The sequence below is a fragment of the Lissotriton vulgaris genome, chromosome 3_1, assembly GCF_964263255.1.
Source record: "Lissotriton vulgaris chromosome 3_1, aLisVul1.2, whole genome shotgun sequence".
Lineage (NCBI taxonomy): Eukaryota > Metazoa > Chordata > Amphibia > Caudata > Salamandridae > Lissotriton > Lissotriton vulgaris.
In genome coordinates this window covers 1,355,340,161-1,355,364,420 of record NC_141689.1, presented here as the reverse complement: position 1 = coordinate 1,355,364,420, position 24,260 = coordinate 1,355,340,161, and the positions used below count along the sequence as shown (strand labels likewise).

Genomic DNA, 24,260 nt, shown 5'->3' with positions numbered 1-24,260 from the left:
TTGGGTTGGGATGTTGCAAACGGAGTTTTTCATCATGTGATACTTTGTTTGGGAATGTACCTTATTGGTCAGATTTTTGCGCAGTGGGAGTATGTTGTAAATGTGAATTTTGTGTATAAAAGGAGATTTCTTGCTCTACGAATTTGAGCAGTCTCCTGAAATACTTCCATGCTGTATTTCGAGGATCACTGTTACTGGCTGCAGCTAATAAACTTGGTCACTGACGCCACCCAGAAGTATTCTGTGTCTCTGTAAACCAAGACAGGTGAATCCGAAGACTTTGGGGTGCCCCTGGCGCCGATGGGTTCTAAAAGCCCGGTACTTCAGTGTGTGCCGCAGTAATATGTTTTGTTCCTTAGTACAGGTCATCAATCATCGTATTTAGTGCTATTCCTCGGTCAGGCGGTAAAGTCATGATTGGTGAGCAGAACAGTAAATTTTAGGTCCTTAAAGGCGCCGCCATTCTTGAATGGGGTCGCCCAAGGGGAGGGACAAGTGGTCTCTCCTAGAACTCCAGGCGCAGTCACAGCTGGTTGGCTAGATGGGTGTGGGGGAGGGGGCGAGTCACGCTTTCTCTAGGCTGGTTGGCCACACGGCACGTGTATAATGACGCCAGTAAACGGGCGCAGAAATGCAAGGGCCCCCTTTAATGGAGTTAATAGAGCATACAGGGGTAACCGGGGGGGGGGGGGAGGGGGAGCGGGCCGGGATTACCCTCACAGTAAACGGGCCCTCTGCGCATGTGCACTCCGACTGGAGGGCGTGGGTAATTGATAAGGATGTGACACCAGTTAGCGACCTTGCCGTAGGCCCAAATAGGATAACGCAGAAAAGTAAATGCTGTATGATTATGGATGATATGTTAGATTTGAATAGGAAATACCTTTGTACTGGAATTATGTTAAGGTTAGCCATCTGACATCTGTATTTATCAATTGTAATCAATATAATGGAAATGTTTTCTGCGTACTCATGTAAAAATGTGTTTATTTACATTTTTTGTTTAATTTTTTGTTTAATTTTATGCTTAATAAATACGGCCAGGGGTTGTACGACCCCCGCTTCCAAAGAAATTCCTCTCATGTCATTTAATAAGGTTTGATAAGGGAGGGGGTGTTAGGTAGTCCCTGGCCATAGGATAGATGTGCTGGCTGGGGTTATATGAAGTACAACCTAGGAGACAACAGGGGAATTACCTGTCTGAAAGATTTGACGCAGTGTATTACGGGGAGAGAGACTGAAAGAGCAAGTCAGTTTATCCAAACTAACCTATTTATTGCATGCAGTGTTTCCCGAGGAAGAGGGACACTCTTGCCTGCCTCAGAGCTTACATTGATTCACAGAGGGAAGGGAAGAAACACTAACTGCCCAGAAGTATATACCAGAAGTGTATACATGAGCAATGTGGGGCACTGCCTGCCCCATATATCACATGTAGCGTTTTCTGGGCCTACCCACAGATTACCTGCATTGTACATCAAAGGCGAGAGAAATGCTAACTGCCCCATAATTTACATTTAAGTATATCTCGGGAAAAGGAGGGGTGTAAATCATGTTTTCTGTTTGCTCATGTATAACACTGACAATTTCTTTGCACTGCACTTAGGTGTGACTTTGCAATGTTTTATGTGTAACTCGACCGGAAGGGGAATAGAGTACTTTTTTATGTAACAACATTCACATGGGAAGTAGCCATTGTAATTGCCCTGAATTAACCAGATTGCAAAGTTTTTTCTGTTATGCATAGTGGAGAAGGCTTTACAATAAGGTTTTACCTAACTTGCATACAGCCTTACAGATGGTTGAGATATTAAAGTCCTCTGCATGGTAATGGATGTGTTCCCCTTCTCTGAGTGCCCCATCTGCATTCATATCTGGACCCCTGGTGCTGAGATTTTGTCCGTGGTGAACATGAATAGTGCATGTGTGTCATGACCAAGGGCTGTCTCTCAGATTGCAATCTTGCTTACAACGGGAGGTTGCCCAATGTGCTACCATCACATGGTGGAAGGTTGTTGCCTTCAGCAGAAGTTGAGTAGCATGAATGCAGTGGTGCAGCATAATTTGTTTTACGTAATAATGATCAGTGGAGTGAACATGCCTTTTTAGGTCGAGCCTGGGCAGCATGCATGCGCTGCTCTGTGAGGCATGCAGTACTGAGTTAGGGATCTGAAGCTCTGCCCACTCTCCTCCCATATTTATTATTGGGTTGTGGCATTGTACTTCTTAAATGCTGGCTTCTAATTCCTTCACAGTCTTGTTAGTCCCTCCTTGTCTTCATTTGAACCCTCCCATGGCGACTGTCCCTTTTACTTCGGATGTTACACGGCACGTCTTATTTAGTCTGTATGCACTATTTTCTTTCATGAGTTTTGCCCTACTGCAGGCAGGACGTGCTTTCTTTAAATTCAGTGCACCATGCGCGCTTTCACTTTCTTGACTTTTGCATTGTTTGGTCCCCTGATCCTGCGCTTGTGTTTAGTATTCATTGGTTTTCCTTCTCAGCGCAGTGCTGATTGATTCTATGGTTGCCTTAAATAGCCGTTCTCCACATAAATTGTGGATCGTGTTACATGTAAGCTGGTAAACTGGTTTGGAATTGCTCCTTGCCTGTGGAAATAGGGATCTCATACGTTGGTATTTGCCTAAGGCAAAATTCTCATAGCGTTCACAGTTTTTGTACTCAAAATGGTGAATTACAATGAGAGCTTTTGCTTACACACTCACCTTGTTTTCTACTTTCACTTCTAACTTCGGCTGCAACAAGCCTCTCCACCATTTCTCTCCTAATCTCTCCCTAATATATTTACTGAGCAGCGGTGCTGGAAGAAGGCTCAGGCTCAGTCCCTGTCCCTCCCTCTCCCAATATATACTGAAACCTGGGGAGTAGAAGAGGAGAGAGTCCGGCGCCAGCCACAAGCACAAAAAGCATTTGAAATGCAATAGGTCTCGCATTTGCGAAACTTTGGGCTACTGGCATTGTTAAATGACAATGGCTTTTATTTATGTATTGTTTTTTAAAACACAAATAAAAGGCATTGTCAGTTACAATGTAAAAAGCTTAAACTCTTGCAAATGTGAGACCTATTGCATTACAAATGCTTGTCTTCTTTTTGCGCTTAAAAAATATGTATATTTTGGATGAAAATCCTTCTCTATGCATCCCTGAAAAACAGGGACGTTTTTGTGTTTTCTAATGTGAAGAATAGAGGTAGCCTTCGCTAGTATGAACTTAATATGCCTAAATTGGACTTGAAATTCTATTGGGAGGAGTGTAAATACATCTGTCCATCTCCTGGAAAAGCAGAGCTTGAGAAAGTATTGCCTGCGGCTGAACAAAAGCGAGTAAACAGAAAATTACGAAATTGCAAGGCCTCATCTATGTCTAAATGGAATGTTTTCCGGCATTACGAAAGGACAACCTTGGACTGTGAACTTGTCTTATATGATATAGTCAATAGAAATGTGACTTTTGATGATACATGTATATGCATTACTAAAACTGAATAGCATACCTGTGGTAGAGAGTGTCCCCGCTCTAGTTGCTGTTTTGTAAAGTGGGGACCGATATAGTGATGGGTGTGGTGTATAGTTCTGACGCGGCTCAAAGTGCACAACCGGCAGCTCAGGATTCATTTGTCCTGGCAAAGCATCTTCAACAACCATGTCTTCGTCATCCCAACGACAGGCGTCCATGAACATCCCATGCACCAACACACCATCTGTGGGAGAAGGTAGCTGAACCAAAACATCAATATTGGTACACGTTAGTCTTGCAGTTTGGAAATACTCAGGTTTAAAACTGGCTAAAATAAGGCAAAAGTTATTACCAATCTTTATACAACTCATTTTCCCTGTTAAAGAATTTGTTTAAAAAAAATTTGCTACTGGGTGTTTTCTACAGTGTTATGTTTATAATAAGTGTCTTCCATTAAGTAACATTTTTATTCTGATGCAACATTCACTGGCAGGATGCACAATGTTTATACCGCATGAGATCTTTTCTAAATATTGGGATTTTGCATTTATCAGAAGCGCGTGCAGCGACTCGAGGAAGAGAGAAAGAGGCAAAGTGACGGACCAGTATTGTGGGGTTTCAGGCCCACAGCTTTACAACCATGCCTAGAAGACGACTGTCCACCTCTGAATGTATTCTCTTCATACTGACAATAAAGTTTTTCCCCTTTGGGTGAACTTATAAGAAAGCCACAGTTTTAGCACTAAACATACATAACAAAACATGCACTCATGTAAACTAGGAGCAGCTAATGATCAACATGAAACAATCATATGAAAATGTAAATTTTATTCTTGAAGATTAAAAAATATAGAAATTAAAAACAATACATTTATAAAAATTACAAAATTCATAATACAAAGTATGGGACAACACAATAGGAAAATAATTCCAATTAAAAAGGGAAAGAAAACACTAGTATGAGTTGAATAATAATTCCTACTCCAAATTATAGATTTGATTTCGCAATTTTTAGAGTAATGTTCCTCAAAAGGTTAGTGTTTCTCCACCCCAAACAGTTGCATCGACGCGTTTCGGTTAAGGCATGTAAGTATTCAAAGCCAAAAACCTTCTTCAGGATTAAAAAATAGTAGTATCCCACAAATACATTATCTTGTGAATCAGCAAAATGGTATTTTTCGCGATACTATTGAAATCATCTGTCTTCCACGAATACCTTAAAATGCGTATCCAGTATGCGTATAAAAATACTGCAGTTCCTCTTAGGTAACGGCTAAGTCACGTTACTTTTTTAAGAATTAGAGGAGGGAATTCTTCTATTCTCCTCTGAGCCAGACCGCCCGCAGCCTGCTCAAATGGGCTACTGGCCGTAACGTGGGTTTCTGTATTTCGTTCACTCCGCTGTCATGTTCTCTTCATACTGACCCTTTTCGACGAAGACAGCAACTCTATGGTGGGCTACCAAAGCGGAGCAGAATATATGATGTACCCATTCTGTGGCAAGTAATGTCCTTTATAAATGTGTTAAATGAGTTTCTTGAATTAGAATTATCAAGGGACTTCGATCTTTTGCCACAAGCTACTTTATGTGTCCATGTTTTATTCGGCTTACTTTCTCTGGCTGCTATTTTTAAGGACTAGATGCACAACACTTACAATTTGTGAGTCGCAAATTGCATCGTTTTACGGCTCGCAATTTGCGAATTGAAAATGTAATTTACAACAGTGTCTCAGACGCTGTTTGTGATTCCTAATGGGGTTGCAAATTGCCTGCCTCATTAATATCCATGAGGCAGGTGGAATTTGCAACCCCATTGGAAATGGCTAGCACTCCCAGGGATGGTGGCCTGCTGGGATCGGCAGACCACCATGTCTGTGACTGCTTTTTAAATAAATGCTAAATAAATAATTGATGGACAGAATGCTGGACAATGCAAACACTCAACCCCAGTCACAAGGATCTGGGTTTAAACCATCATTCGTTTGTTCACCACACCACCCCAGTTTGGACCCAGCTATAATCAAATCAGTCCTGACCCTGTTCCGTATGAGAACAGTCCAGCCCGAACTGCTAAGCCAGGTCCTCCCTGGACTGGGAACAAGTATCCTGGGACCGGTTCAGGGCATCATCCTTTATCAGCCAGGCTAGCTTGAATTCAGTGGTGCAGTGAACACAGGACCGACGTCTGGGCATACCCTTCCCACTTAGGGCGACAAATGCAAAAGAAACAATTGATAGACGGAATGCTGGACAATGCAAACATTAAACCCCAGTCACAAGGATCTGGGTTTAATCCATCATTCTTTTGCTCACCACCCCAGTTTGGACCCAGTCATATGCAAATCAATCTTGACCCTTTTCTTTATGGGAACAGTATAACCAGAACTGCAAAGCCAAGTCCTCTCTGGACCAGAAACAAGCATCCTGGGACCGGTTTCAGGGCATCACCCTTCATCAGCCAGGGTAGCTTGAATCCAGTGCATTGAGCACAGGACCCACGTCTGGGCATACCCTTCCCACTTAGGGCGACAAATGCAAAAGAAACAATTGATGGACGGAATGCTAGACAATGCAAACATCCACCCCCAGTCACAAGGATCTGGGTTTAATCCATCATTCTTTTGATTTTCCATCCATCAATTGTGTGTCTCTTGCTTCTTAACACCTTAAGTGCTGCGCCCGTTCAGCGGCCGACGGCACCACTACCTCGGGATTGCTGCCGTCGCCTGTTGAACATTCGAATTGCACCTGCGCAATGGAACGTCCAGCACTGGAGCTGGACGTTCCATAGCAGCTAAGGTGTTAAATAAAGCAGTTGTATTTTTTTAAATGTAGCCCATTTTCCTTAAAGGAAAACAGGATGCATTTAAAAAAGAAAAATGAAACGTTTGTTAAATTTTTTAAGAGTAGGCAATGAGCTGTGAGACCGCTGGTTGCTCTCCAAAAATATTTTCGCATTGATTCACAAAGGGGAAGCGGTTCCCTCAGGACCCCTTCCTGTTTGCGAGTGGCTAACCACCTACTTGAAGTAGGTGGTAAACTGCGAGTATATTGCGACCACAGTTGCAATATGATGGCACATACCATTAGGACTCACTATTAGCAAGGGATGCCCTTGGCACGCCCCTTCTTAATAGCGAGTCACAAAGCTATTTTGCGAGTCGGTAATAGGTTACCGACTTGCAAAATAGAGTTTGTACATAGGGCAGACCGATTTTGCAGTCGCAAACAGGCCTAAGAGCACTGCCACTCTTTGGGATTCTCTAATCCTCCCCTAAAGATGGGGAGCCCTTTGACACACTTTCAGAGAGCCATTTCCAGCAAAGGCTGTGTCACAGAAGGAAGTTGGAACCCAAACATGCAATGTGTGCCAACTTGGGTCTCCGCCCTGCAGGAAACACACATGACAGTTATTCAGCATATGCAGTACGGTTTGGAATGGCTCATAACTGCCCCATGCACAGTTTATATATTAGGGCTCCAATTAACTAACATTTTGTATAATGTTTGTACCAAATGTTAGTCAGGAATTATAAATCCTCTCAAATTTTGCTTGCATAGCTTTGTGTCACATTTCCCCCAAAAAGTAACACAAGGAACTGCATTGAGCTGCCATGCGTTAACTTTTGCCGAGGATGGAGGATGAGTGGAGCATAGCATTTCCGTGCATCCAGCCATGTATTTTGATGCAAACCCAGATTTTCTAAGGACAGTAAATATGGGTTTGCGCCAAAATGGTGCGCCTAGCCGAGGCTGATGTAACAAGAAGAAATATCTTTATATCTCCTTGTTACTTCCTCTTTGCTTGTGTGCTGCACATACAACGAGGAATATGCATCTGAGGATTGTTATTGTGCAGGAAGGTAAGCCCTCCCGCACTAAAACAAGCCTAACTACATCGCAGGCACCCATGCATGATGGTGCAAGAGTGCTTGCATTGGCGCTAAGCTACCACGAAGGTGCCAGTGCAAGGAGAGAGCAGAAGTGTGTCATATATCAATAAATATGGCACATTTCTGCTCTCTCCTTTTCATGCAACGCAGCAAGTCCCCTTGGTGCACTCAGTTGCAGGAAAGATTAGTAAATCTGGTCCATAACGTAGCCTATCATCTCGTTTATTGGTTTGTTTTAGAGTCAGAGGTCTAAAGTAGTTTGCTCTGAAAGCGATCCCATCTGTAACTGCTCCACAAACACAGTTATTCTTTGTCCAAATTGTTGTGTTTTCTAACTTGATTGAGAATAAGGACTACATGATTAGCCATTTTTAGGTCTGGCTTGATAGCGCAGCTTTCGTCAGACCCGATGAGATAAACTGAAAGGAGTACAAATCCGAGAGGAATTTTGCCACCATCCTGATGTTGTTTCATTTGTGTACAGGTTTCTAGTTGACCATAGCAGTGACCTTTCACAGAAAGAGTGCGTACCCTCCAAGCAGCTGTGATCACTTCTTTATTAATCTGCATGAGCCATTGTTCTTTATAAAGGCAAGCTATTGTGTTACAACAGAGGTTGCCCTTTAGGCCATACACATACCACTGCGATGCAATTTGTATCCTAATTAATTAAGGTGTTTGTTCTTCTTTGACAGCAGCACAGGTGGGAGGAGAGCAGTCAGGAGCAATGTGTTGCTATATTGCAGTTCCAGCCCCCTTTTCCTGCCATCATCAACTTCTGAGATATCTAGCATTACACTCCTTGAGAAACTGGTACTTTGTTCTCTATAATTCCTAGTTTCAAGATGTATGTGCTAGGGAGCCGTACATTTTCCTCTCTACATTTATGCCCACTGTCCTGTCAAGCTTTACAACAGGAGTCATAAGGTGAACGTAACTAGATCAAGAATACCTTTACTTGCAATGTGTTTACATCTGATGTGCCTTTACATCACAGGTAAGTTCCTACATTTTTCTAGCTTAACGTTACCCATGCCTAGCCGCGAATAACACTTACTACTCCTTAATGCTACCCTACCCGTAAAACCATGTAAAACTACTCATCCCTGAGCCCCACAATCATTACTACCACTAACGCTACCCATTCCGGAAGTCTAAAAAACCCTTGCTGTCCCTTAATGCTACCATTCACTGTAGCCAAAACCCCTTACTACCTCATAACTCTAACTGTCCCTGAACACTAAAAAAACCTTACTTTCCCTTAATGCTACTCTACCCTAAACCTTTAAAACCCTGTACTACTCCTTAATGTTATCTTTCCTTGAACTCTAGAAAATCTTCATTACTCTTTAAAGCTACTCTTCACTGAGCCCTAAAAACTCCTTATTACCTCTTAATGGTACCCTTCCCTGAACAGTACAAACCTCTTACTAAGCCTTAATGCTCCTCATGGCGCAAGGGTGAAATACTGGAGAAAAAAAACTGTAACTAAACTACTGATTACCCTGGTAATTCCTCATTTCTAACTTGTGTTCCCTCTTATTTTTATTGCCACCTCCATCCCAAAATTATCAATACCCCCAGAACTGGTACCTTGGGAAGAATGGGCAGGTGTTATCAAGGACGTTGTTACAAGCCCGTTAGGGGTGTCAAGCAACACGAATAAACATACCTCTTCAGAAATTAATGAGCGCTTAGGGTATCAGCGGACTCACTTTCAGGACTTTGATGGAATACATTCTGCTGTTAATGTACAGTGGGGCTGTGCTGCATTGCCATTTGTAAGAAATTAGTATAGGACCACTAATGGAAATATTTACAGAATGTTATATTGTTTGCTATTATACCACAGTTCAGTAATAGCATTATCAATACTAGTAATCATGACACTACCACAAAATTTAGAGATAAATGTTTAAGCACCATTTCTGTCTGGTTTTCCACAACAATTACTGTAAAGTTAGCACCAACTTTTTTGCTTTTTCTCTGGTACTAATAAACCATAAACAAGGAATGTAACACTTTTCTATAAATGCAAATCATGTTAAATGCTCTAAAAATATTTTGCTTGAATTTCACCATATATTTAGAGTTTTCCACCTACTGTAAACTCCCAAAGTAGTATGTCCATGAATGTCAAAATACACAAGATGTTAGTGACTGACTATTCTAAAACTTTCGTAATAATTGGCCTGGGCCAGTAAGGTAAACTTCAAATCTTTTGGTCTGACTTGAGAGTGCAGCTGTCAACCCTATGGGATTTGCCAATGCTTGTTGTTCAAATGAAAAAGCCTAGTTTCAAAATCAATACCCAGTGGTTAAGAAATAAAAACAGTAACCTGGCACCTCCATTCAGAAAGGCTTTTTACCCACAGTTTATTTTTGAGCTCCATTGTGCAGCACCCTGATCTCAACCTCTTAAATTATGGTTATCTCTGAAAATAACTGTAATCCACAACCTATGATCAGAGCGGGATTACTGTGAATCAATGGACTCAGGAGAAACCAATACATGTGTCAGGAAAATGTATCAAGTCCCTTTGGCCCAGTAAGGTTTCTGCACAGTACTCAGCTCCTATTATAATTCATGTATTTCTTGTCTCACAATCTTTGCACCAAATTATACAACGCTCAAATGAATAACACAACACAATTGAACCCAGACGATAAACGAGGAAAATAACCAGCTTACAAAATAAACAAGCATTGACAAAACAAAAAGGTCTGCCATCAAATGTGTCTTTTACATGGCAACATAGAAGGCATTATTATTTTAAATGAATGAGAATGTATGTGTGAGTTTAGGTTTCAAATGTAATGATGCTTGCACCGGTGTTACCTTTAACATGTAATGGTGCTTGCACAATTTGGCAAGCATGTTGCTTTCAATATGTACTCCGTACATATAGAGAGGGGCTTTACGTCATCTTTCATCTACTATTGACTTGAGACATTGTTAAACGCATCCTAGTTTCTCCCACAGTTGCATTTTATTTTCACGTCTTTATTAGCTTAGATATGTCATTTTTTGTGGGATGCATGAGGAACTATTTTATATCTGAACAGCAAACTGTCATACATTTAATTCTTTAACTCATACATGGATTGTTATGCACTGCAGAAGGAATGTTTTATTTGCGTTTTTCATCTGCGGACTAGGATTCTCCACACAAGACAAAGATCTAAAGGGCCGGTCCTCCTTTTACTCCAACTGCCATGAGTGGCAACCAAGCTAGGACTAGAAAAGATACAGTTTTACAATATAGCCAACAGATGCCTGCTAAACAGAATAGAATTTCCTGAAACCTGAAGTTGCACTATATAGCCAAAAGATGTCCTCACAGAAGAATACAAGTGAGATGGTAGGCTGCAGTTGCGCTATTTTACCAATAGATGCCCCCACAGAGTACAATGGAGAGAAGAGTAGAAAGCTGCATTGTGCTACAATACCAATAGAGCTTCCCACAGAACAGTGCAGAAGAGATGGTAGGTTGCAGCTGTGCAATACTACCAACAGGGGTCCTCACAGACGAGTACAATGGAGATATAGTCAAAATCTGAAGTTTTGCCAACAGTACGAATAAAGGTCCTCACAGAAGAGTGCAATGGAGATGAAAAGCTTCTTTGCTACAGTACCAACCTAGGTACTCCTAGAAGAGTACAATGGAGAAAGTACAGAAAGCTGCAATGGTGCTACAGTACCTATTGAGGCCCTTCCAAAAGAGTACGATGGAGGTGGAAAGCTGCAGTTACGCAATACCACCAATATATGTCGCTTGAGAGGAATACAGTGGAGATGAAAAGTAGAAGTTTTGCTATACTACCAATAGAGATCCCCACAGGTGTGTATAATGGCATCCTAGCCCTTCCTGGGTGTCTACTAACTCTCATCCCCATCGATCTGATAAAATGTGACATTAGCCTATGAGCACCTCTGCTGGCCAATGTTTAAAACAATTTAGATCATTCATTTTTGCCCTTCTAATGGGCAACCTCCACAATTGTACCAATTTTTAAAAAGGGTGACCAATCCTCTCCAAGCTGTTATCGTCCAATATCTCTTTTCGATATGGTCCAGTCAAAATCTTTGGGAGGTGGAGGAGGATAATAAGATTTTAAATACTTGCCAGTTTGGTTTTCGCAAACATATTGGAACACAGGAGCAGTGCCTGAATCTCAGCTTAATATTGGGCAAGTACTCTGTAGCCAAGCGCACCCCTGTTTACCTAGCACTCGTGGACCAAACTATGGCATTCAATTGTGTTAATCGATCAAGGCTCTGACAAATATTATTAGAAGTAATGATGGAGGAACCACTTGTGCATCTTCTGGCTTCTATGCACATGAATGCAAAGGCCAGAGTGAGGTTTGGACAAGGAGGTGAATTTACGGGAGAGATTAACATTGGGCGTGGGCTTCACCAGGGGTGCATGCTTGCCCCTTTACTGTTCCTACTATATATAAACAAACTTTGCACTTATGTAGCAACAAGTACACCAGACGTTCCAATTGTTCTTGTCATCCCATGCCCTGTTTTGTTAAACACAGATGATGCAGTTTTGGTGGCAGGCACACCAAGAGCCCTGAGATCACTGGTCAAATCATTTGTGGAATTCATGGGATTCCTTGATTTCCAGACTGATTTTGCAAAATCCATTATTATGACTTGTGGCCTGGAAACCACCCAACCATCTAGTAAATTACTACCTCTTTTTCCTACTTGGGGGTGGTATTTACCTCAAATGGTTCTTTCGCACCAAATATAACCGAGCGGAGAACCAAGCTATACAGGGCAATTGATTTTCTTTTCAGTCCACCGTCCACCCCATGTGGTCGAGAATTTGCCTGTATGTTACAAATGTATTCTATGCAATGAGTACCGGGCCAGAGTTTGTGGCGCCAGGGATGTATCAGTGATCTAAACAGTAGAAAAACACTTCTTTTGTAAGCTCCTATCTGTTCCTCCTTCAACATCACACTTCATTTGCCACAAGGAGTTGAGATTAGGCTATATTAGCGATCTAGCTCAAATCTGTCCTCCTTTGCTATGGCTTTCAATCTGGAAAAATGAAGAAGCAATGTTAACTAGAAACATCATAAAAGATTGTTTAGCTTGTGATAAACGGTACAAAAGGGGGTGGTGATGGACGGAGCATCTGAATCAATTAAACACTCACACTCAGTCAAAAGATCTGGGTTTAATCCATCACCGTTCTTTAGCCCACTCTGCCACCCCAGTTCAGACATGGCTATATGCATATCAGTCTGACCCTGTGCCTCATGGGAACAGTCCAGCCTGAACTGCCAAGCCATGTCTTCCCTGGACCCTTCCAGTGGCAAAGTGAGCAAGGGACTCACGTCTGAGCATACCCTGTCACACTTATGGCGGCCAAAAGCGGTACAAAAGGGGGTGGTGATGGACGGAGCATCTGAATCAATCAAACGCTCACACCCAGTCAAAAGATCTGGGTTTAATTTAGCCCACTCTGCCGGTTTTCCGGTCCAGGGAAGACATGACTTGGCAGTTCGGGCTGGACTGTTTCCATGAGGCACAGGGTCAGACTGATTTGCATATAGCCATGTCTGAACTGGGGTGGCAGAGTGGGCTAAAGAACGGTGATGGATTAAACCCAGATCTTTTGACTGGGTGTGAGTGTTTGATTGATTCAGATGCTCCGTCCATCACCACCCCCTTTTGTACTGCTTTTGGCCGCCATAAGTGTGGCAGGGTATGCTCAGACGTGAGTCCCTTGCTCACTTTGCCACTGGATTCAAGCAAGCCAGGCTGAAGACGGCTGGAATGCCAGAAACCGGTCCTCGGAAGCTTGTTTCCGGTCCAGGGAAGACATGGCTTGGCAGTTCGGGCTGGACTGTTCCCATGAGGCACAGGGTCGGACTGATTTGCATATAGCCATGTCTGAACTGGGGTGGCAGAGTGGGCTAAAGAACGGTGATGGATTAAACCCAGATCTTTTGACTGGGTGTGAGTGTTTGATTGATTCAGATGCTCCGTCCATCACCACCCCCTTTTGTACCGCTTTTGGCTGCCATAAGTGTGGCAGGGTATGCTCAGACGTGAGTCCCTTGCTCACTTTGCCACTGGATTCAAGCAAGCAGGGCTGAAGACGGCTGGAATGCCAGAAACCGGTCCTCAGAAGCTTGTTTCCGGTCCAGGGAAGACATGGCTTGGCAGTTCGGGCTGGACTGTTCCCATGAGGCACAGGGTCAGACTGATTTGCATATAGCCATGTCTGAACTGGGGTGGCAGAGTGGGCTAAAGAACGGTGATGGATTAAACCCAGATCTTTTGACTGGGTGTGAGTGTTTGATTGATTCAGATGCTCTGTCCATCACCACCCCCTTTTGTAGCTTGTGATAAAGGCAGACTTAAGACAAAATCCTAACTTTACTACTGCCTTCTGTGAATACCAAAAGTAGTAAGTTTAGGATTTTGTCTTGTTAGTTCTGTGAATCGGGCCCTAGGTTTCCAACACAACTTTGAATCACTTGTGTGAACTTGGAATAATATTTTCAAACAGTCAATGTTGCGCTTCCCCTTTTTTTGTGGTTTTTATCAATAATACACTAAAATGTTTTTAATGCCCTTGATCAAATCCAGAAATCTGACGCATAGTAGCCAGTCATTGCTTTTTTTTTTAACAACATGACAATGAAATATGCTTTTATGTTAGCTTATTTTTAAGGGCTGCTGTACGCTCTAGATTATAAATGTGCCCTGATTAAGTTGTTTTACTTTTCTTGTTCAAACAAGTATTGTTGCAACTTTTAAAAATGTAAGACGGTAAGCTCACTTTAACACCCTGTAGTAGTTTTTTTAAGCACACAGCACTTTAATTAGGCATAGTTAGAAATGGGGGGTCTCTAGTTGGTAGGTTTGTACCCTCTACGTGTAGGGACCTTTCGATCTAGTCAGATTAAGGGGGCTTACACTTCTAAAATAACCCTGGCTTCCCCCTTGGTAACTTGGCACGAGCGCTAAGGTAATGTGTAAAGCATTTGTACATACCACACACAGTGAAATCACTACAAATGGACACCACACCAGCTTAGAAAAATAAAGTATCTTTATCTAAACCAAACAAGACTAAAACGACAAAAATCCAGCATACATATATCAGATATCACTTTTAGAACAGTAATTGCAATAATACAGCTTGTAGATACATATAGCTCCAACTGGGGCTATTATGACACTGTGACATGCACACATCCCAAGTACTGCCCCAACTGTGAGGTGTGCGGGCTGGCCACAGAGTCACACGGACTCCCATGCAACAGTACCTTAGAAACAAAGTAAACGGACGCTACACAGTGTCACGGAGGTGAGGCGTCAATTGGCTAAGGCGAGGGCGGCTTCCTACTACCACAGGGGAGGCGAGGTGTCGAGTCAGCGAGAAGGCAAGGCGTGAAGTCTGGGCTGGCAAGGGAGGTGAGGCAACGTTGGCGATGAGGCATCCATTCTGTTCAGTACTGCTGTGTCAATGAGTTAGGAAGTCACCCAGGCCAGTTATTGGCTCCGTGATGAGGAGGTGCAGGACCTAGCGGTGACGGGTGTCGATGTAAGCGCTGGCATTGGGTAGATCGATAACTTGTAGACATCGGTGGGCAAAAGCTGTGGTGCAGGCAGGCCGGTGCGTTGTGCACCTCATGAGCAGTGCCCACAGCCTCGGTGCAAGTCGTGGCTTCAACGACGGCATGGTTGACTGCGTCAGTGTTGTTTTTCTTCAGTTGCAGCACCAACCACACGATTCAAAAGGTTCAGGAGCTGGAGTTTGTAACCTTTGGCAATCAGGAGTCCAGCAGAGGAGGCCAGGTGCTGTTTAGGAAGGTGCAGGTGAAGTCTTTGTGTCCCAGAGACTTCAGAACAGGAAGCACGCTCTACTTCACACTCTTGGAGATTCTTCCTAAGCAGGATACCACAGCATGGCAAAAATACAGACCTTTCCACAGCCTACAGACAGAAGCAGCAACTGCAGGCCAACTCATCAAAGCAACAAACAGCAAAGGGACAGTACTCCTGACAGCTTTTCATCTCTTCTTCTTGGCAGAGTCCTCTTCCTCCAGATGTAACCTAAAGTTCTGTGGTTTAAGGTCTATTACTTATTCCCCATTTTCTCTTCATAGTCTTTGTTTCAGGAGTCTCTGAGGTCAGTAAAAACAGTTCTGTTCCCCCTGGTCCAGCATCACTACATGAGGTGGAGAAAGCATTGTGAAGGGCAGATACAGCCTATGTAGGAGCTAGTGAAAACTTCTCCCACCACTCTAAATGCAGAAAGGTCAATTCAGCCTGGACTTGAGTCACCCATGAAAGTCTGGGCATACCTCAACCCCCTTCTAATTGTCTAGGGTGAATGCACATCCCCAGCTCCTGGCACCCCAAAACCAGACCGGGAATACACAAATAGGCAGAGGCACACAGGATGGTTAAACAAAAAAATGCCCACTTTCTAAAAGTATCAAAACAACAATGGTCCTAGACCTATTGATTATACAAAATGAGTCAAATCAATACTATCCATAGTTTTTGTGAGTAGAGCAACCACAATCCGTCTGCTCTATTGTACTTTTTTGTACCACAAAGTAAACCTAAACCACCAAAAAGAGATTACTTTTGATTTATTAGCTTATTCATCATCTTTCCTGTTTTTTTATGTTTTAACAATTCATTTTATACAACAAACATATCATTTCCAAATTGATAAAAACAGAGGTTGCCCAAGAGAAGAAGTGTGCAAAAGGGGGGGTGATCAAAAGAGTGGAAACAAGTGAACGGAAAAGAAAACAAATTAGTGAATAGAAAGATTATTATTCACATGATTTACAAAACAATACCGAACTCTATGCTTAGCTGTATTGGGACCCTGGCCAACGTATTTTAAGTTATTAATCAGAGCACTTTTTTTATAGACATGTATCTGAAGGATGATTTGCACTTGATAAAGTTCTTTAGTTGGTCCAAGGGTGATTGGGAAATACTGTCGACGTTTCGACTCGTCTTATGCCCAGCAGGTAATTTAAGCCTTGGGATTGCGAGTCTTCATCAGGACTGGAGAACAAAAACGTAGGCAACCAAGGGATTATGTTAACCCTAAGAGAGATAAAAGTGGCGGTTACTAACTAAGGTGGATAGGTTTTTCATTCTTTTACAAGGCATTTGCCCATGAGAGGTATTATATTCTTACCCTTCACTAGAACAAGAGCGAGAGGAAGTGGTCCTGAATTCCACCTTTCCTTATAATATTCTGTAAGACAAATAGTGAAGCCCAGAATTAGTCTAGGTCTACACACTACTCTGTCCACATGCATATGTTAGAGTGGAAGAAATTATTTATTTATTTACCCTTATTTTTGTGGATTCCATCCTCACCACATCTTGGTAAGGGAACAATCCTTCATACAGGCACCATGGTAAGTATTTACCTGCAATTAATTATGCCAATGTTAATGTATATTTACCAGAATTTTTTAAAACAATAAATATTAAGCGACAATTGAAAATTGGAGTTTTTGATTTACCTTAGAGATTTTTTCTTCTAGGTTCTTGGGTAGCTCCAGTTGATCAATCCGGTAGCTACAAACGGAGACACAGTGTATTCTCACTTAGCATATACTATTTATGACAAGAAAGCAGAATCACATATTTCAACTTAAAAACGATCTCTACATCCAGCTTGTTTAGAGGCTGACAGGCATAACTACACGCGCATGCGCGTGATCAGTAACGGCGGCGTCCTCGAACATTGCGAGGATTGGCTGCATTACATGATTCCGGAAATCGGCAGATAGGTAAGACGGTTGGAGACCGGCTACGTCTTTCAATTTCTTACATTCAGGCCGTCTTAGTGGAGACGCGTTGAGAGAGACAATAAACTTTCTGTGTCTCTCTCTCTCCCCCTCCCACAGAAATCTGATTCGAGAAACAGGCACCCCTAATATATGCACTGGAAAACGCGCATATAAGGTAAATGCCTATATCGTTTTTAAGTTGAAATATGTGATTCTGCTTTCTTGTCATAAATAGTATATGCTAAGTGAGACTACACTGTGTCTCCGTTTGTAGCTACCGGATTGATCAACTGGAGCTACCCAGAACCTAGAAGAAAAAATCTCTAAGGTAAATCAAAAACTCCAATTTTCAATTGTCGCTTAATATTTATTGTTTTAAAAAAATCTGGTAATTATACATTAACATTGGCATAATTAATTGCAGGTAAATACTTACCATGGTGCCTGTATGAAGGATTGTTCCCTTACCAAGATGTGGTGAGGATGGAATCCACAAAAATAAGGGTAAATAAATAAATAATTTCTTCCACTCTAACATATGCATGTGGACAGAGTAGTGTGTAGACCTAGACTAATTCTGGGCTTCACTATTTGTCTTACAGAATATTATAAGGAAAGGTGGAATTCAGGACCACTTCCTCTCGCTCTTGTTCTAGTGAAGGGTAAGAATATAATACCTCTCATGGGCAAATGCCTTGTAAAAGAATGAAAAACCTATCCACCTTAGTTAGTAACCGCCACTTTTATCTCTCTTAGGGTTAACATTATCCCTTGGTTGCATACGTTTTTGTTCTCCAGTCCTGATGAAGACTCGCAATCCCAAGGCTTAAATTACCTGCTGGGCATAAGACGAGTCGAAACGTCGACAGTATTTCCCAATCACCCTTGGACCAACTAAAGAACTTTATCAAGTGCAAATCATCCTTCAGATACATGTCTATAAAAAAAGTGCTCTGATTAATAACTTAAAATACGTTGGCCAGGGTCCCAATACAGCTAAGCATAGAGTTTGGTATTGTTTTGTAAATCATGTGAATAATAATCTTTCTATTCACTAATTTGTTTTCTTTTCCGTTCACTTGTTTCCACTCTTTTGATCACCCCCCCCTTTTGCACACTTCTTCTCTTGGGCAACCTCTGTTTTTATCAATTTGGAAATGATATGTTTGTTGTATAAAATGAATTGTTAAAACATAAAAAAAACAGGAAAGATGATGAATAAGCTAATAAATCAAAAGTAATCTCTTTTTGGTGGTTTAGGTTTACTTTGTGGTACAAAAAAGTACAATAGAGCAGACGGATTGTGGTTGCTCTACTCACAAAAACTATGGATAGTATTGATTTGACTCATTTTGTATAATCAATAGGTCTAGGACCATTGTTGTTTTGATACTATTGAACGCCCAGGTCCATACCTTATGGGTTACCCCATTTTCTTAATGGTTCACTTTCTAAAAGTGGCATTTTCAAACATACAATTTGAAAAACACCTTTACTAAAAGGTGTGTTATCAAATTCTGAGTTCAGAGAGCCTAAATTCCAAATCTCTAGCTTTTCACAATTGAAAGTGACACATGTTAAATGTTACAAGGCAGCTCCATTGATAGCCTATGGGCGAGCTAGTCCTTGCAATCCATGTTGTCCACCGGCTGTGACGTTATCGGAGTCTATATAACTCCCTCATCGACGCGCTGACATCAGTTTCTTCCTTGCCTATTTTCCGCACTCGATCGCAGAGCCACATATAGAAACTGTCTAGTGAACAGTGTGCAAAAACACAAGACACTCATGTGTCAAATAATAATTACCACATTCCTAACCATAATTCAGTATATGAATATCCTAACAAAAACTTTGAGGTGAAAGAGAACTCAAATATCCCACAATCCCTGGATCCTCCCTCCCTCCCTTATTTTTAGGATGTAAAAGACAAAAAAAAAACAATTGAGACCCAAATGGACTCAGTTCGCAGAGCGGGGAGGATCATTAAGGAATCTGCGGCTAGATTCTGTCCCAGATAATGCGTTACCATAGCCGTAGGTAAGTAACTTGTTCATCTGATAGAGACATCTAGGCAGAGATTCCTTATTTTAGCACTAAATGCCAAAGCCATACCACCCCCGCAGGAGGGTCTGCGAACTGCAACCATGAAAAGATCTCTTACTGAGATCAACTCGCTCCAGAACAAGAGAAAAGACTGGAGATTTATGACAAAGGCACACGAGGTGCGGGTCCGTGACAGAGATCAATTTGCGACAGGAGTTGTAAGCCTCAAAGCCGGTCCAACGTGACCTCCCTCCCTGCACCAGGAGTCGATCGACTCAAAAAAGGTGTCGACAAAAGTCACAAAAAGTGGAGTAAAACAGTGACTCGAGGTACTGCTCACTCCGGATCTGCGCTCGTTGGCGTGGAAAAATAAAAAGAAAGCACTGTCGTCAGTGCGCGAGGGCAGTGTCTAAATAGATACCGCAATGTCATTCCAGCGACCACGACGAACGCAGAGTCGACCAACGCCACCTATCAATGCACAGAGGTACTGCTAAGAAAAGAGTTCTCCAGATCCAGTCTGACGCCTGGGGGAAATTCTAAGGTGAGGAATCCATAACTAACTGTCTCTTTCAGATGTTCATTGCATATTTTCTGTGATGCTTTAAAGATGAGTGTGGTAAAAGAATGAATGAACAGGAATTGCAAAGGACAGAGGAACAAATAATTTGGGAGAAACACCCGTACTCACCCTCCCTCACAGATAGACAATACAGAGGTGCAACAAAAGTGAAACACCAAAACAATGTCACTGACTGTACAACATAGTACAAGGGTGCAAGGCGTGTGCCCAAGAGGGTGCCATACGCCTGCACAATACAACAAAGTGCGAAAGATGGTAGAAGGAAGCCCCACCGGGAGCAGTAGCCGTTCTGCTCAGCCCACTCTTTCCTACTCATATACCAGTCCAACCAGGCACACATCTGCATTCTATGACCTCACCACCACACTGGCTGAGCAGCAGGAAACATATAACTAAAACAAGAATGCATGGGATAGACATGGAGATACCACAATGAGCTCTTATGTGACTGTTCCATCACGCAGCCACTGCTTGAAGCACTTACTGAAACACACCACAATGTCTCCATTGTGTATTTTGTGAAAATGATTCATACTACGACTATATGACTTTTTTTGACATGATTATTTCTGATGTGACTGTGTGTCTGCTCAATGGTAACAGTGTCAAATGTATCCTTAAGATGCATGTGTCACTTTCTTTTGAAGTGCCTGTGCCCTTTGTACTTGATATACTGGTGTGTGACAGTTCTGCCATATGCCTAAGTGTGACTGTACCCTAGTATGACAATGTGAATGAGTAAGTCTGCTGCACATTCTGCTCCTACCACTAACAGCTTTTAATATAAAGTATTGACAAATCCAATAGGTCTGACTTTATCTACTGCCATCCTATGCTAAAGCAAAAGTAACAGTTATATTAATTAAAGGAGTTAATGTGGAGCTCCTGAGAAATGCATATTTGTAATTGTGGTTAATATTTTCTCTCTAAAGGTTTTCCAGGAACAAGCACGAGGCATGATTTTCTGTCTTTATACATATTAATGACCATTCATGGTAGTGAACAGGAATTGGCAAAAATATGTGCTGTTTTATGAATGTTTGGAGAAAGTATTATTTTTGTAACACCCACATACAATACTTCATCTAATAACGCAAACTAAGCATGTAGGCCTTACCATTAAACGTTATCGAAACGGGTTCCAATAAAACAAGATGGAAGGTCAACGATGTTGAGTGCAATGCTTCGATATATTATTGTCCTTTAGGCTGAAGCGCTATGCAGTTTTAAAATGCAGTGCTTAGTAATTTCCAGACAAGGCTGTTTGCATATGTATTTGTTGTATTTTACCATGCATTATTATTTCCTCTCTGGCCTGTTTAATTTATTCTTTGTGTGAGTAATTTCTTACTTCCATCATTTTGCTTCTTTTTATGATGTTGAGTATTTCCATTTTGGCTGCAGTGATGTTTTCAATTGTTTCTTTAAAGAAGGGAGGTGTGTGTTATTTTCTTGTCTTTCGAATGCAATCTCTCCAAAATGTTATTTCCCCCGCTGCTCAGCCAGTGTGAGTGTGAGGTAAAAGAATGCTGAGGTGTGTTTCGTTGAGTGAATATCAACTGGAGTGCGTGGGCTGAGCAGCAAGGATACTGCTCCCAGTGAGGCTTCCTTCTACTATCTACTACCTGTAACCTTAAGCTCTTATCCATCGTGACTAAACCACCTTGTTACCACCTATATTCCTCGCTACCCTGCATCTTCATATCCCAAAACTCCCTTTCCAACTGCCTCTACGTATCCCCAGATTGTACTGTCTCCTCTCACCCCACCCCAAGAGCTCAATACCAAATCCTCTATACCACTGGGGTTGCCACTGCCTGAGGCTGAGGCTTTCCAGGAAGTGTCCTCTTCCAAAGACTTCTCAAGATGGCGGGCCATCAGTGTTGCAGCCTTTGGTCGCAGGAGGAGTTGAGGCTATCTGAAGTTAACTTCAGTTACCCAGCCCACAGTCTCCAGCTCCCAACACCCACTCCCCTATCTCCACGCACCTGCAATACCATTTTCTGTCTCCCGCTTCTGGCACCTGCCCCACCTGTGTCTGGATCCCGCTCCTGGCACCCACACCATGACTGCTTAGACCTGCTTTTGGCAGCCCCCTACAATCTATTTCTCAGGGTTACAGCACTTGCTTCTGACAGTGTAAAACCAGCAGGCCTCCATTTTATGCTGTGAATGGAAGCATAACACCGAACAGTTCCATAGCCCAAATGTGAGTGGACAGATTAGAAGACTAGCACGAGGAAGATACTGTAGAGTACCAAGGTTCACTGAGGGAGAGACCTAGGCACTAACCTTTCACTACTCCCAGCAGGCACTGGGAGAGAATGTGGGCATATTTCCTTTCTGAGGTAATAATTGAAGGCCTATTGTAGTCAGGTGGGGGGTACGTTCAAGGAAGAAGGTCTAGGTACCATATGAAAGATGTGAGGGTTCATTTTGTGGGTTCGGTGTTCCTTAATTGCCATGTTGGTGATGGGAGGGAGATAATGTTATGATGGAGACCTGGATCTTTAGGAGAGATGCAGAACACAGGGTCTAGAGCTCGGTTCCAGGAGGCTATAGCAGAGTATCAAAGGGCAATCATTGGCCCAACAAATATGGGCCAATGATACATAATTCAAACTAGGCTTTGTAGATCTCAAGTAGCTATAAATGATTGTCAGGTGGAAACCAGAGGAAGGAGAACAAAGGACACAATAACGCTTGTACTTATTTTAGCAATTATTGTTTAGGGTCCTTCTAAATGTAAAATATTAAATTACAGGAAAAGTTTCATTCAAGAATACAATGTTACTCAGGTTATTACACAAAATATTTCTATATGTAACCTGCATTCAAAATTCTTACTACAGAGATTGACTCTGGATATGGGTAGGCTTAGAATTTTTAAGCAGTCAAACATGCACGTGGGTTTTGCATTGTTCGCTTTTTATAGGAGGATGTAGTAGCAAGGTTTAGCTTTACACATGAGTGATTCCAAAGTAGAGGTGAGATGCAGGGCCCTACCCAAGCATGCATTGCATTAAGCGTTGTATTATAAAAGGCTTGGGAGAAAGGTCATTTGCTTTATTCCAACTGGGCTTATTGTCCAGGTGGGTTGAGTACTTGTATGCATTTTGCATTGCACCTTTTTCATTTGATGTTGCGTCTGTGAGAGGACAGAACTACAGAGCTAATTTTTGGGAAAAAAAGATTTTCCCTTCCTACAAAACATCATGATATCAGGGCAATTATCCAAATTGCAAGGGAATAAATGAAAGATTTATGTGGCACAGATCAATAAAAGACTGGCCCCATATCTCTACAAATCCAAGAAAATAAATTTCTAAAAAGAGTATTGGCAGTACCAAATCTCACAGCCAACTATATTGTACATAAAGAATTGGCTGTTTCTTATATAAATGATACCATCAAATTAGCGGGCCTTACACTCTGGCGAGGATTGTGGGCAAAAGAAGAGACAAAATTTACTTCAGACATAATAATGGGCTGCCTGGCTCTTGATCACTGGAAAAAAATGCCATGCCTTGAGTATATGCAAAATTTACTGACAGATTGTATGATAGACTTTGACAAAAGGTATTTAACATCTATATTAGACATCAGTAAAACCGAGGTGAAGTCAAGATATATCTCGGCCATGGCCTGTATTAGAACTAATGAGGTAAATCATAAACATAGTGTTACTACTTACAGTCAAATCCCTTCTGTGCAGGGTATACAGACATATCTTATAATGACAAGAAATGCCCAACACAGATTTTATTTAACACGGTTAAAATTTGGCACAATGCACTATATAACTGCTTTTCGTGACAAAAAAATGGGTCTGTATAATTTACCAAATTGCCCATGCAAAAAAATAAACAGTCCACACTACACTTAATACTATTCTGTACTTTGTACAGTGAAATTCGGAAGTAGATTGTATAAAAAACAGGGGAGAATGATCATTTTAAAAAGCGCCCCTCTGCCGAGTAGGTCAAGCGGGAGAGAGTGCCAGTGCTCGAGGTCGGCCTTAGCCTTCGTGACCAGGGGTGTGAGGTTGAGAGCCCATTCCAGCTCCAGGATCAAGGTCATCCAAATCCCCAAGTATTTGAACGATTGTCTTCGTAGGGGGATGGTTGACTGCCAATTGAAGCAGACCCTCGATGGATGGAGGGAACCAGGGTGAACTTCGCCGGATTTAGCCTTAAGCCTGAGACATTCTCAAAGACACAGAGGACCTCCAAGCAACGTGGGCCGAAGTTCTCGGGGTCGGCTAGGAAAAGGAGAACATCGTCCGCGTATAGGGCAATTTTATCTACTTGATGGGGATCCCAAGACCATCCTCGAATTTGGGGATTATTGCGTACGAGGTAGGCCAGGGGCTCCATTGTCAGTGCAAATATTAGCGGCGAGAGAGGTCAACCCTGACGGGTGCCTTCTGGATGGAAAACGCCTCCGAGAAGG

The 24,260-nt window shown here is 42.2% G+C and overlaps 1 protein-coding gene across 1 annotated transcript in view; it reads right to left on the bottom strand.

Moving 5' to 3' along the window:
* Window positions 1-24,260, bottom strand: part of DNAH6 (dynein axonemal heavy chain 6) — a 2,460,712-nt gene that overhangs the window by 22,815 nt on the left and 2,413,637 nt on the right. The window contains exon 76 of the mRNA XM_086961829.1: window positions 3,516-3,738. Coding sequence (XP_086817955.1) covers window positions 3,516-3,738 — 223 coding nt within the window. The remainder of the gene's footprint in view (window positions 1-3,515; window positions 3,739-24,260) is intronic.